Here is a 15,460-nt window from a genome sequence, read left to right on the forward strand (position 1 = left end):
AAGGATGTTCAAATAATTAGCAAACTGGAGTTGGATAGGTATGACCTTTTTATACGTCCAATTTATCTAAGACATTACATTATATACATTATAATTTTTTATGAGATATATATATATATATACATTATAATTGCTTGTTAGTTCTTTTTTGTGAAATAAGACCTCATTTTTTAGTTTCGCATGGCGCCTCGGATTTTGCGCCCGGCCCTGCTTGTGAGCAACCAGACGGCATCCCATGGGATCAGACACGCCACAGTTCACTCGCAAAGCGCTACACACGCGTCTGCTCCCACCCGCGGCACGACCCGCCTGGGAATTCGTGACACAACCGCGGCTTCCCTCGTACGCCACCGCCCCCTCCCAACCAATAACTGCGCCCAAGCCCGTCCCCATCCTCCCCTCCGCAGTTCCAAACCCCTCCACAGCCTCGCTCCCTCACATTCGCACCCGTGAACGCTCTCCTCTCCCTGAACCTTCTTCCAGAAGCCAGGGCCACTCTCTCTCGGGCTCCGCTCCACCGCCGCGGCGACATGGGGGGAGGCGCTATGGAGGTGGACCTGACCCACGGCGCGGTGGCGGCGATGTCGCGGCTGGCGCGAGGCCTGCGCCCGGTGCTGCAGGTGGTGGGCGCCCCCGCCTCGGCGGGCGGCACGGATCGGTACCGCTTCCTGCTCTCCGACGGCGTGCACTCCCAGGAGGGGATCCTCGTCCCCTCCCTTGACAGCCTCGTCAGGACCGGCCGTCTCCGCGACGGCACCGTCATACGCGTCCTCGACTACGTCTGCAACTCCGTCTGCGGCCGAAGGTGACGGCCAGTCGCTCTCCCGCCCAATCCCCCCGCGATCTGCATTGGTTGTCCCACGAGATGGATTAGGGTTTTGATGTGCTTTATATGTGTGCTAACTGCTAAATGGGGGGAAATGCTAGGGTTCTGCACGGTTTTCCTGTACTAATTTCCCTCGTGCGGTGATTGCGCGAGCAGTATGCCGCGAGATCTATGGCTCTCCTTTTGTGGCTGGTGCATGCACGCTTTCGGTGGGCTTGTAGTTCATTCCTCGCATTACATGCTAATAATGCGCATTTGCGAGTGCTGGTTTTGCTGTGATGTGTACATGACTGAACTTTTTACATTTTAGTAGCAAGTTGCAACGGAGTTATGTGGTCAATATACGGCGATGATGGGTAGGTGTCCAGTCTAGCTGGTTCATTTGGTACAACTTAAATCAGTTATCATAACCTTGCCTGCCAATCTGGAAGGAAATAGCTATCCGGTACTACCAAAACTAGAAGACCGACTTGTGCATTTGTGCTGTGGCCGTGAGATCTAGCCTTGTCTATTTGTATGGAAACAAAGATTTATATTTAGAGTTCAAATCAATTATTTTGATGTACATTAGAGCACACAAACCTTCCATTATCAGATATATATTTTTGCTGCATGCAAGGCCACCTGACAGCACAAGTTTATTGGCTAGATAGGACTTCCGTTTTCCTGATCTCAGGCTTCTGCCTGAACGTTTTACCTTCTGTTTGTGTGGTTTAATGTCTGCGCCACCCTTCGTGCTTGTTTAGCTTTATACCATTTTGGAGAACTTCTTTCCAATATACATGACACGCCTGCCTTTTGGTTTGAGAATGGCTCATGTGACACCTGCCTTTTGGTTCGAGAATGGCTCATCCGCTCATGTGACAATGTGAATACTAGTATGTATATGCTGTTACAATATTACTCGTGTATTGACTATTGACTATAAAGAAAGTGCCTATTGGGGACCATGCCAATCTGATTCTAATATATTGCATCCTTATACACAATCTGATTTGAATTATATAGACTATAGACTTCTTAAACAATATGTATCCACCACAATATGGACTATAGACTTCTTAAACCTTATGTATCCACCACTATAGCTGTTTAATATAATGCTCTCCACCACTTCAACAGTTGTGTTATCAAACTAACCTCCAGATTCATTTCTTTCTCCCCATTCACGTGGGAACTTGCCTTTTGATTGTTACCAATGTCTATTAGTTGTTACCAAGTGGATTTGTATAGTTTCTTTGTCTAGTTATTGTGACACGTCTAATATTACATGTTGTTTTGATTTGTCAAGATTAATATGATGTATATACACATGCATAACAACACTCCTGTGACAAGGCTCCTCCTTGGCGTGGAAGAGAAGTTTTGAGGCTTAGACAAGTTTCGTTTATTTCATCGCTTGATTTTGGTGGAGTACATGGGGTCCCTTCTGTAGGGAGAGAAGACTTGACTTGACCACCAAAAATAATGTCTCTACTTTCCTAACAAACTCTTATCTCTCCTTTCTTTTAAATTAACATATATCTTTTCCTATTGCTTTTTTTACTGGTCTTTTCCTATTGCTTTGACTATCTTTACTTCTTTAGTATCTTCTTTGATACTGCTGGTTCCTGACTAGGACGTGTGTTACATACCAATTGCGTTGGATGTGCCATATTTTTAGGCCATAACATTACAACCCTTTTTGCTAGACAGCTGGCATCTGGGGTTCCATTTCTAGAATCCACCTTGTTGAGGGGAGTGAAGTCTGTGTCTATTGCTGATGATTGAATGATGTCCATCCTCAGGAGCCTGAACCTGAATGGATCATTCTTTTACAAGAGCCTGCCCAGGCCCACACTGGTCGGTCATGCCAGGATCAAGTGCCACTGTGCCACACTCAGGAGAAAGTGGCATTCCCAAAGTGACACCCAAAGCGGTTGACAAAACTCTTACCAAATCCTGTTCAAATTCCCTAATACACTAGAAATGTTTCCAGACTTCCAAGTCTTCATGGCCTTTGAAGAGCCCTTGGCGGGGAAGTCATGAAGCCAGCCACGTCATGGCGCTCACTAACTGAGCATTGTAAACCCTGCTGCTAACCATCTGATACCAAATGTTAACCTTGATCCACAACAAGATACTTTGGGTAGGATAATCGTTTGAAGCTCGGGGATATGTCACTCAGCCTCCACAATCTGGTGACAGGGCTCTTCCTGTTGTGGAAGAGAGGCTTGGGCTTAGGAAACTTCTCTATTTATTTTCATTTTATTTTAGCAGAGTATAAGGGTCCCTTATCGGCAATCTCTACTTTCCCAAATTATCTTTCTTTTTGCTACGCCCTCCGTTCATAAATATAAGATGTATTGGATATTTCAATATGGACTACATACAGACTGAAATGAGTGAACATAAAGACTAAAATTAGCCTATATACATCCGAATCAGAAAAGAAGTTAGAACATCTTATATTTGTGAATGGTGGGAGTATTAAACATATATCTTTCCTATTGCAATAACTTGCTCTTTAGTATCTTCTAATCCTATTGGTTTCTTGCTAGGATGTATGTTACATTGTTACTTTTAGCCCATAACAGTAAATGGAGTCCATTCCTTGAAACTTCTCCTCTGATAGAGCTACTTATATATGTCTTGTCCATTGACAATTCTATAATATTTCTGACGTATATTGGGTTTTCATTTCAGGGTCATCATTGTTATCCAACTTGAAGTGGTGCAAACTGAGTGCACACTGATCGGGAGTCCTTCAAGTTATCAGGTCAATGCTGCTCAACCAAATATCAGATCTGGTAGTCTAGGCATCCATGGGTCAAGGGCTGAGCAAGGTGTTACTGACATGGCATTTTCTCCTGCTCAAGGCCTCTTGCGCTCTTCTATTGCCGCAAGGGCAGAAAATGCTGTGAACAATCTGCCGCTCAGTGGACTTAATAGTTCAGTGATAAAGCAAAACACAATAAAAGCCAAGATGCAGCAGCTTTCACTGAACTCTCATCAAAGGAAAATGCCTGCAGTTCGTCCCAGTGGTCAGGGCTTTGGCCCATGCCCTGCAGAGCTTTCGTGTCAGCAGCCACCTCCAGTATATGTGAATAGAGGATCTGTCGCTAACAATGGCACTCCTTATGTCACCCCTATTGCTGCCTTGAACCCATACCAAGGTAGATGGACAATCAAGGGTAGGGTCACTGCAAAAACTGATAACTTGCACGGGAGAGCCTTATCCTTTGATCTCCTTGATGCACAGGGTGGAGAAATTCGTGCAACATGCTTTGGTTCGATGGTTGCTCAATTCTCTGACCAACTTGTTGTTGGAAATGTGTACTTCATATCTGGAGGATTGTTGAAACCAGCACACAAGTTGTTTAACCCTTTAAACAATGCGTATGAATTGATTTTGGATAGTTCAACATCTATAGAAAATTGTTGCAGTGACGACAGCGGCATCCCTTGGCAGCAATACAATTTCCAACCGATCAGTGAAATAGTAAATATGGACAATGGAGCTATGGTTGACTTGCTTGGGATTGTTACATCAGTTAGCCCTTCTGTTATGATAACGCGGAAGGATGGCACAGAAACCCAGAAGAAAACCCTTCAACTGAAGGACATGTCTGGTTGCAGTGTGGAAATAACCTTATGGGGAAATGTCTGTAATGCTGAAGGTCAGCTGCTGCACTCGATGTGCATTTCTGGTTCTAATCCTATACTTGCCTTGAAAGGTGGCCGCATCTGTGAATTCAACGGCAAATCTGTGGCCACAATCAGCTCAAGCTTGATAAAAATAAATCCAGACTTGCCTGATGCAGAAAAGCTGATGCAGTGGTACATAACTGAAGGGAAATTAGCGGTTTGCACTTCTTTATCTCAGGAAATCTCAAGCATGGGCAAGATTTATTCCCGAAAAACAGTTGCACAGATCAAGGACGAGAACTTGGGGCGATCAGATCAGCCAGATTGGGTCACTGTTGAAGCTACAATTTCACACATCAACACCGATAAATTTTCTTATCCAGCTTGCACAAGGGAGGTTAATGGTAAGCGCTGCAACAGAAAGGTAACAAATAATGGTGATGGGATGTGGCATTGTCCCAAATGCCAGCAGAGCTCTCAAAATTGTGAGCATCGCTACTTGTTTCAGTGTAAGATCCAGGATTACACCGGGACTACCAATGCTACTGCATTCCAAGAAGCTGGCCAGGAAATAATTGGCCTCTCAGCGGAAGAGCTTTTCATGATAAAAAATGTGGATCTAGATGACGCACGATTCACAGGAATAATACATGGGGCCTGTTATCAGCAATTCCTGTTGAAGCTGAAAGTCAAGGAAGAAACCTTTGGTGACGAGGCGTGTGTGAAGGTCAGCATCATGAAGGCTGAAAGATTGGGCCACACATCAAATACGAGTCGTGTCTTTGATCTTGGAGCATTTGATGGCCTTTTGGCGGATGGCCGAGGCTCAGCACCTGGTGCGAATGGTGTTGCTACTGCTGTGAATGCTGGTTTCACCAACTCAGATGCCGGACGGCAAGCTAAGGTATCTGGCGGGATGCCTAATGCAGCACCATCAGCAGCACGATATGCCTGCAGTACTTGTGGCTCCACTGGGCACAAGGTGCAGAACTGCCCTGCAGCCATGGATATCCAGCTACCAGCAACAGGTTGGGGCTTCACGCCGAGTTCATATGGCTCTTCTGCATCCAATGCTCGCCGGTGCTGCAAGTGCGATCAGCCTGGGCACTGGGCTAGAGACTGCCCATGGCAGGCCACCTCGTACGGCTCTTCTGCATCCAAAGCTCACCTGTGCAGCAAATGCAATCAGCCTGGGCACTGGTCTAGAGACTGTGCGGTGCAGGCCGCCTTACACGGCTCTTCAGCTGGAAACGGCAACGGCAGCCTTGGTTTCTGCTTCAGATGTAATCAGTTTGGGCACTGTCCCAGTGACTGCCCAGCCCCATACTCTTTTGCAGGTGGTAACGGCGGGCGCGGGTGGTCTGGGCTTCAAAAATAATCAGCCTGTGCGCCTCGCTGGACTGTCCCCCCTCCAGCGGCAGGCTGCGCCGCATCAGGAGGATGCCTATGTTGGTAATGTCTGAAGTATTCTGCCGATCATATAGCATCTTGATTCGGCTTAGTTGCACAGTATGTTAAATCAACCTGCTCCGTGTGGCTTGCTATCGTTGTTCACTTGCTACCCTACGTATGTATGGACCTTTGTATTAGCACTTTATTAAGCTTTATATAATCAGCGTATGTTAAATAGTACTATGTCGTTGCATTTCTGGTATTTTGTGGTGCGGTTTGCTTGTTATTATGCCTCTATGCAGTGGTTTACAAGTAGGCTAGTCAGTTCAATGTTCTGATTATTAGACCTCTTTGTAGCATTGCATATTTTCAGTTGGACCGGTTGTTATTTGGATGATGCATCATCGGCACATGCCGGAGAGTCACCGTGCCACTGGAGTGTACATTGCAAGTCGGATCCATGGTCCAACGGCTTTGCAGTTGCAGCGCCCGCTCAATCCTCCAATCCTCCCAAGGAAGAACCTACAGCATGCCGAAGACGAGATCCTGATCCGCTGCCTCTCGTGGAACTCACAGCATGCTGAATACGAACCCACGGAGGAACCAGACCAGCTCGCCATGTTGGCACGGTGCGACCAAGCACGGCACGCAGCAGTCATGCCAAGGCGCGTGGCGGCTGTTGGACCGTTGCGCTGTTGAGCATCTGCGGGCAGTCCTCATATCCGTCCTTCAAGTCCATGTAAGCCATATAACGTGATAAGCACTATGTAGATCAACATAGCAACATAGGAATATAGCATCATATCATACAACACAGGGCATTAAAATTTTGCACAATCATGCCCCAAAAAGCAAGTTCATCCACTTGGATATATAGATTAACTAAAATGCTAGCTAGATCGACTAATTAAACGAAGATGAGCGCCGATTTCCTCACCGGTCCTTTTCTTTTGCGGTCAAGCATCGACGGCCGAGGAGGATCGTTGCCGTGCCGCTCTCGGACGACAACGAGTTGATGATGGTGAGTCCATTGTGGCATGGGCCTATTCCTTCGCCAGCTGGACCGCTTTTGCTGTGGCGGTCGCCCTCTCTGCTGGGAGGCGCTTGGACTCCTCAATGTTGAGCCCGACGGAGATTTTCTCTTCTTCTTTTGTAATAAGTTGGTTGTGTGAATCATTGATGTATTGAGTGGCTCTTGAGTTGTGTTGATACAGAGGCTAGGTGTAATTGGCATGGAGTTTGTGCATTCGGATGCAGTAATAAAATCAGAAAAATAGAAAAAACAAAAAACTGATATTTCTGTGATCAACATTGTTGAATGTTTTACCCAAATAATTGTTTTTGTGGTGAAAAAATATTCATGGAGATCTGGGCAAAAAAATGCTCCAAAAGGGTAAAAAAATAAGCATTTGAAATATCAATTTTGTTTTTCTCCATGCCTCACCGAATGTTTTTTCATCATGAAACTTTACGTGTTGGTAGCACATTCAACAATGTTTATCACAAAACTAAATTGTTTTCTCATTCTTTTAAAAAAATTACTATTCATTCGGGTGCATATGAAGATGTAATTGACATCTTGTCGAAGAAAAAACTGAACATAAGCTACCTCATCACCGCTAGTTGATGCGTTTCCAACGTATTTATAATTTTTTATTGCTCCATGCTATATTATCTACTGTTTTGGACATTATTGGGCTTTATTATCCATTTTTATATTATTTTTGGGACTAACCTATTAAACGGAGGCCCAGTCCAGAATTGTTGTTTTTTGCCTGTTTTAGGGTTTCGAAGAAAAGGAATATCAAACGGAGTCCAAACGGAATGAAACCTTTGGAAACGTGATTTTCTCATCAGATAAGATCCAGAAAACTTGGACCCTCCGTCAAGAAAGCCACGAGGCGGTCACGAGGGTGGAGGGCGCCCCCCTAGGGCGCACCCCCTGCCTCGTGGGCCCCTTGAAGCTCCACCGGCGTACTTCTTCCTCCTATATATATCCACGTACCCTTCAAACGATCAGATACGGAGCCAAAAACCTAATTCCACCGCCGCAACTTTCTGTATCCACGAGATCCCATCTTGGGGCCTGTTCCGGAGCTCCGCCGGAGGGGGCATCGATCACGGAGGGCTTCTACATCATTATCCAAGCCTCTCCGATGAAGTGTGAGTAGTTTACTTCAGACCTACGGGTCCATAGTTAGTAGCAAGATGGCTTCTTCTTTCTTTTTGGATCTCAATACAATGTTCTCCCCCTCTCTCGTGGAGATCTATTCGATGTAATCTTCTTTTTGCGGTGTGTTTGTTGAGACCGATGAATTATGGGTTTATGATCAAGTCTATCTATGAATAATATTTGAATCTTCTCTGAATTCTTTTATGTATGATTGGTTATCTTTGCAAGTCTCTTCGAATTATCAGTTTGGTTTGGCCTACTAGATTGGTTGTTCTTGCCATGGGAGAAGTGCTTAGCTTTGGGTTTGATCTTGCGGTGTCCTTTCCCAGTGATAGAAGGGACAGCAAGGCACGTATTATACCGTTGCCATCGAGGATAACAAGATGGTTTTTTTTATCATATTGCATGAAACTATCCCTCTACATCATGTCATCTTTCTTAAGGCGTTACTCTGTTTTTAACTTAATACTCTAGATGCATGCTGGATAGCGGTCGATGAGTGAAGTAATAGTAGTAGATGCAGGCAGGAGTCGGTCTACTTGTCTCGGACGTGATGCCTATATACATGATCATACCTAGATATTCTCATAACTATGCTCAATTCTGTCAATTGCTCAACAGTAATTTGTTCACCCAATGTAGAATACTTATGCTCTTGAGAGAAGCCACTAGTGAAACCTATGGCCCCCGGGTCTCTTTCTCATCATATCAATCTCCATTACTTTATTATTGCTTTGCTTTTACTTTGCTTTTACTTTTTACTTTGCATCTCTATACCAAAAATATTATTTATCATCTCTATCAGATCTCACTTTCGTAAAGTAACCGTGGAGGGATTGACAACCCCTAAGCACGTTGGTTGCGTTGAGCTATTGTTTTTGTGTGGGTACGAGGGACTCGCGCGTAGCCTCCTACTGGATTGATACCTTGGTTCTTAAAAAACTGAGGGAAATACTTACACTACTTTGCTGCATCATCCTCTCCTCTTCGGGAAAATCAAACGCAGTGCTCAAGAGGTAGCAAGAAGAATTTCTGGCGCCGTTGCCGGGGAGTCTGCGCAAAGTCAACATACCAAGTACCCATCACAATCCCTATCTCCCGCATTACATTATTTGCCATTTGCCTCTCGTTTTCCTTTCCCCCACTTCACCCTTGCGTTTTATTCGCCCTCTCTCTCTCTCTATCCTCCCTCTCTTTCTCTATTTGCCTCTTCTGCCCGTTTGCCTTTTGTTTGCTTGTGTGTTAGTTTGCTTGTTCGTCGTGATGGCTCAAGATAATACTAAATTGTGTGACTTCATCAATACCAACAACAATGATTTCCTTAGCACTCCGATTGCTACTCTTACCGATGCTGAATCTTGTGAAATTAATACTGCTTTGTTGAATCTTGTCATGAAAGATCCGTTCTCCGGCCTTCCTAGTGAAGATGCCGCTACCCATCTTAATAGCTTCGTTGATTTGTGTGACATGCAAAAGAAGAAAGATGTCGATAATGATATTGTTAAATTGAAGCTATTTCCTTTTTCGCTTAGAGATCGTGCTAAAACTTGGTTTTCATCTTTGCCTAAAAATAGTATTGATTCATGGAACAAGTGAAAAGATGCTTTTATCTCTAAGTATTTTCCTCCCGCTAAGATCATCTCTCTTAGAAACGATATTATGAATTTTAAACAACTTGATCATGAACATGTTGCACAAGCTTGGGAGAGAATGAAATTAATGATACGTAATTGCCCTACTCATGGTTTGAATTTGTGGATGATTATACAATTTTTTTATGCTGGATTGAATTTTGCTTCTAGAAATCTTTTAGATTCGACCACGGGGGGCACTTTTATGGAAATCACTTTAGGTGAAGCTACTAAACTCCTAGATAATATTATGGTTAATTATTCTCAATTGCATACTGAAAGATCTACTAAAAAGGTGCATGCGATAGAAGAAATTAATGTTTTTAGTGGAAAGATGGATGAACTTATGAAATTATTTGCTAATAAGAGTGTTTCTTCTGATCCTAATGATGTGCCCTTGTCTACTTTGATTGAGAATAATAATGAATCTATGGATGTGAATTTTGTTGGTAGAAACAATTTTGGTAACAACGCGTATAAAGGAAATTTCAATCCTAGGCCTTATCCTAGTAATCCCTCTAATAATTATGGTAATGCCTACAACAATTCTTATGGAAATTATAATAAGATGCCCTCTGATTTTGAATCTAATATTAAAGAATTTATTTCTTCGCAAAAGAATTTTAATGCTATGATTGAAGAAAAAATTCTTAAGATTGATGATTTGGCTAGGAACGTTGATAAATTGCTCTTGATGTTGATTCTTTGAAATTTAGATCTATTCCACCTAAGTATGATATCAATGAGTCTCTCAAAGCCATGAGAATTTCCATTGACGAGTGCAAAGAAAGAACCGCTAGGATGCGTGCTAAGAAAGATGCCTTTATAAAAGCGTGTTCTTCTAGTTCCTATGAAAATAATGATGAAGATCTAAAAGTTATTGATGTGTCCCCTATTAAATATTTGTTTTGCAATATGAATCTTGATAATGATGGGACTGAATATGATCCACCTTTACCTAGAAGGCGTTCTAAGAATTCGAAATTTGTTGATCTTGATGCTAAATTTGATAAAAGTGGGATTGAAGACATTAAAACCCTAGATGTTGCTAAACCCATTATATTGGATTTTAAGGAATTTAATTATGAAAATTACTCTTTAATTGATTGTATTTCCTTGTTGCAATTCGTGCTAAAATCTCCCCACGCTTATAGTTAAAATAAAGCGTTTACTAAACATATCGTTGATGCCTTGATGCAATCTTATGAAGAAAAACTTGAATGGGAAGTTTCTATCCCTAAAAAACTTTATGATGAGTTGGAACCTACTATTAAAATTAAAATTAAAAATTATGAGTTTTATGCTTTGTGTGATTTGGGTGCTAGTGTCTCTACTATTCCCAAAACTTTGTGTGATTTGCTAGATTTCCGTGATTTTGATGATTGTTCTCTAAACTTGCATCTTGTGAATTCCACTATTAAGAAACCTATGGGAAGAATTAATGATGTTCTTATTGTTGCAAATAGGAATTATGTGCCTGTAGATTTTATTGTTCTTGATATAGATTGCAATCCTTCTTGCCCTATTATTCTCAGTAGACCTTTCCTTAGAACGGTTGGTGCAATTATTGATATGAAGGAAGGGAATATTAGATTCCAATTTTCATTAAAAAGGACATGGAACACTTTCCTAAAAAGAAAATTAAATTACCTTATGAATCTATTATGAGAGCCACTTATGGATTGCCTACCAAAGATGGCAATACCTAGATTTATCCTTGCTTGTTATGTCTAGCTAGGGGCGTTAAACGATAGCGCTTGTTGGGAGGCAACCCAATTTTATTTTTATTCCTTGCTTTTTGCTCCTGTTTAGTAATAAATAATTTATATAGCCTCTATTTTGGTTGTGTTTTTGTGTTTAATTAGTGTTTGTGCCAAGTAGAACCGTTGGGAAGACTTGGGAAAAGTATTGTTACACTTGCTGTAAAAAACAGAAACTTTAGCGCTCACGAGAACTGCTGTCATTTTTATTTGGAGAGTGCTATTTAGTTAATTCTTTTTGAAGATGATTAATATATAAATTCCTCACGTCCAGAAATTTATTTTAGAATTTTTGGGGTTCCAGATCTTGCGCTAGCTACAGATTACTACAGATTGTTATGTTTTTAACAGATTCTGTTTTTCGTGTGTTGTTTGCTTATTTTGATGAATCTATGACTAGTAAAATAGTTTATAATCCATAGAGAAGTTGGAATACAGTAGGTATAACACCAATATAAATAAAAAAATAGTTTATTACAGTACCTTGAAGTGGTCTTTTGTTTTCTTTCGCTAACGGAGCTCACAAAATTTTTTACTTTAAATTTTGTGTTGTGAAGTTTTCAAGTTTTGGGTAAAGATTTGATGGATTATGGAACAAGGAGTGGCAAGAGCCTAAGCTTGGGGATGCCCATGGCACCCCCAAGATAATCTAAGGACACCTAAAAGCCAAAGCTTGGGGATGCCCCGGAAGGCATCCCCTTTTTCGCCTACTTCTATCGGTAACTTTACTTGGAGCTACATTTTTATTCACCACATGATATGTGTTTTGCTTGAGCGTATTTTATGATTTGAGTCTTTGCTTATTAGTTTACCACAGTCATCCTTGCTGCACACACCTTTTGAGAGAGCCATATATAATTTTGAATTTGATAGAATACTCTATGTGCTTCACTTATATCTTTTGAGTTATATAATTTTGCTCTAGTGCTTCACTTATATCTTTTAGAGCACGGGGGTGGATTTGTTTTATAAAAACTACTGATCTCTCATGCTTCACTTAGATTATTTTAAGAGTCTTAATAGCATGGTAATTTGCTTAATAATAAATATGCTTGGTATTCAAGATTTGTAAAGCTTTCTTTTGAGTGCGTTGAATACTAAGAAAAAATTGATGCTTGATAATTGTTTTGAGATATGAGGATGGTGATATTAGAGTCATGCTAGTTGAGTAGTTGTGAATTTGAGAAATGCTTGTGTTAAAGTTTGTGATTCCCGTAGCATGCACGTATGGTGAACCGTTATGTGATGAAGTCGGAGCATGATTTATTTATTGATTGTCTTCCTTATGAGTGGCGGTCGGGGACGAGTGATGGTCTTTTCCTACCAATCTATCCCCCTAGGAGCATGCGCGTAATAATTTGCTTTGATAACTTCTAGATTTTTGTAATAAGTATATGAGTTCTTTATGACTAATGTTGAGTCCATGGATTATACACACTTTCCTTCCTTCCACCATTGCTAGCCTCTCTAATACCGCACACTTTTCGCCGATATCATACATCCACCAAATACCTTCATCAAAACAGCCACCATACCTACCTATCATGGCATTTCCATAGCCATTCCGAGATATATTGCCATGCAACTTTCCACTGTTCTGTTCATTATGACACGCTCCATCATTGTCATATTGCTAGCATGATCATGTAGTTGATATCGTATTTGTGGCAAAGCCACCGTTCATAAATCTTTCATACATGTCACTCTTGATTCATTGCATATCCCGGTACACCGCCGGAGGTATTCATATAGAGTCATATTTTGTTCTAAGTATCGAGTTGTAATTGTTGAGTTGTAAGAAAAATAAAAGTGTGATGATCATCATTTTTAGAGCATTGTCCCAAGTGAGGAAAGGATGATGGAGACTATGATTCCCCCACAAGTCGGCATGAGACTCTGGACGAAAAAAAAGAGGCCATAAAAAAAGAGAAGACCCAAACAAAAAAATGAGAGAAAAAGAGAGACGGGACAATATTACTATCCTTTTACCACACTTGTGCTTCAAAGTAGCACCATGATCTTCCTGATAGAGAGTCTCTCATTATGTCACTTTCATATACTAGTGGGAATTTTTCATTATAGAACTTGGCTTGTATATTCCAATGATGGGCTTCCTCAAAATACCCTAGGTCTTCGTGAGCAAGCGAGTTGGATGCACACCCACTTAGTTTCTTTTGAGCTTTCATATACGTATAGCTCTAGTGCATCCATAGCATGGCAATCCCTACTCACTCACATTGATATCTATTGATGGGCATCTCCATAGCCTGTTGATACGCCTAGTTGATGTGAGACTATCTTCCCCTCTTTTTGTCTTCTCCACAACCACTATTCTATTCCACATATAGTGCTATATCTATGGCTCACGCTCATGTATTGCGTGAAGATCGAAAAAGTTTTGAAAATGTCAAAAGTATGAAACAATTGCTTGGCTTGTCATCGGGGTTGTGCATGATTTAAATACTTTGTGTGGTGAAGATAGAGCATAGCCAGACTATATGATTTTGTAGGGATAGCTTTCTTTGGCCATGTTATTTTGAGAAGACATAATTGCTTTGTTATTCTGCTTGAAGTATTATTATTTTTATGTTAATATGAACTTTTGTCTTGAATCTTTTGAATCTGAATATTCATACCACAATTAAGAAGATTTACATTGAAATTATGCCAAGTAGCACTGCGCATAAAAAATTCTGTTTTTATCATTTACTTACTCGAGGACGAGCAGGAATTAAGCTTGAGGATGCTTGATACGTCTCCAACGTATCTATAATTTTTTATTGCTCCATGCTATATTATCTACTGTTTTGGACATTATTGAGCTTTATTATCCACTTTTATATTATTTTTGGGACTAACCTATTAACCGGAGGCCCAGCCCAGAATTGCTGTTTTTTGCCTGTTTAGGGTTTCGAAGAAAAGGAATATCAAACGGAGTCCAAACGGAATGAAACCTTCGGAAACGTGATTTTCTCATCAGATAAGATCCAGGAGACTTGGACCCTCCATCAAGAAAGCCACGAGGCGGTCACGAGGGTGGAGGGCGCCCCCCCTAGGGCGCGTCCCCTGCCTCGTGGCCCCCTCGAAGCTCCACCGACGTACTTCTTCCTCCTATATATATCCATGTACCCCCAAACGATCAGATACTGAGCCAAAAACCTAATTCCACCGCCGCAACTTTCTGTATCCACGAGATCCCATCTTGGGGCCTGTTCAGGAGCTCCGCCGGAGGGGGCATCGATCACGGAGGGCTTCTACATCATCATCCAAGCCTCTCCGATGAAGTGTGAGTAGTTTACTTCAGACCTACGGGTCGATAGTTAGTAGCTAGATAGCTTCTTCTCTCTTTTTGGATCTCAGTACAATGTTATCCCCTTCTCTCGTGGAGATCTATTCGATGTAATCTTATTTTTGCGGTGTGTTTGTTGAGACCGATGAATTATGGGTTTATGATCAAGTCTATTTATGAATAATATTTGAATCTTTTCTGAATTCTTTTATGTATGATTGGTTATCTTTGCAAGTCTCTTCGAATTATCAGTTTGGTTTGGCCTACTAGATTGGTTGTTCTTACCATGGGAGAAGTGCTTAGCTTTGGGTTCGATCTTGCGGTGTCCTTTCCCAGTGATAGAAGGGACAGCAAGGCACGTATTGTACCGTTGCCATCGAGGATAACAAGATGGGGTTTTTATCATATTGTATGAAACTATCCCTCTACATCATGTCATCTTGCTTAAGGCGTTACTCTGTTTTTAACTTAATACTCTAGATGCATGCTGGATAGCGATCGATGAGTGGAGCAATAGTAGTAGATGCAGGCAGGAGTCGGTCTACTTGTCTCGGACGTGATGCCTATATACATGATCATACCTAGATATTCTCATAACTATGCTCAATTCTGTCAATTGCTCAACAGTAATTTGTTCACCCACCGTAGAATACTTATGCTCTTGAGAGAAGCCACTAGTGAAACCTATGGCCCCCGGATCTCTTTCTCATCATATCAGTCTCCATCATTTTATTATTGCTTTGCTTTTACTTTGCTTTTACT

The 15,460-nt window shown here is 41.7% G+C and overlaps 1 protein-coding gene across 1 annotated transcript; it reads left to right on the forward strand.

The window, feature by feature from the left end:
- Positions 1 to 364: 364 nt before the first annotated feature.
- On the forward strand, positions 365 to 6,088 carry LOC125550363 (replication protein A 70 kDa DNA-binding subunit A-like). Its single transcript, XM_048713345.2, has 2 exons — positions 365 to 805; positions 3,512 to 6,088. The coding sequence occupies exons 1-2, from the start codon at positions 531 to 533 to the stop codon at positions 5,829 to 5,831; spliced, it is 2,595 nt and encodes an 864-aa protein (XP_048569302.2). The 5' UTR covers positions 365 to 530; the 3' UTR covers positions 5,832 to 6,088.
- The last annotated feature ends 9,372 nt before the right edge of the window (positions 6,089 to 15,460 follow it).

This window comes from Triticum urartu, chromosome 1A, assembly GCF_056163025.1.
Source record: "Triticum urartu cultivar PI428250 chromosome 1A, HENAU_Tu73, whole genome shotgun sequence".
In the NCBI taxonomy this organism is placed as follows: domain Eukaryota; kingdom Viridiplantae; phylum Streptophyta; class Magnoliopsida; order Poales; family Poaceae; genus Triticum; species Triticum urartu.

Bases quoted from the DNA above. Each gene is read 5' to 3' on its own strand.
- LOC125550363 (XM_048713345.2), top strand. From the start codon at position 531: ATGGGGGGAGGCGCTATGGAGGTGGACCTGACCCACGGCGCGGTGGCG. The intron at 806-3,511 runs GTGACGGCCAGT...TTTTCATTTCAG, and splicing joins AACTCCGTCTGCGGCCGAAG to GGTCATCATTGTTATCCAAC.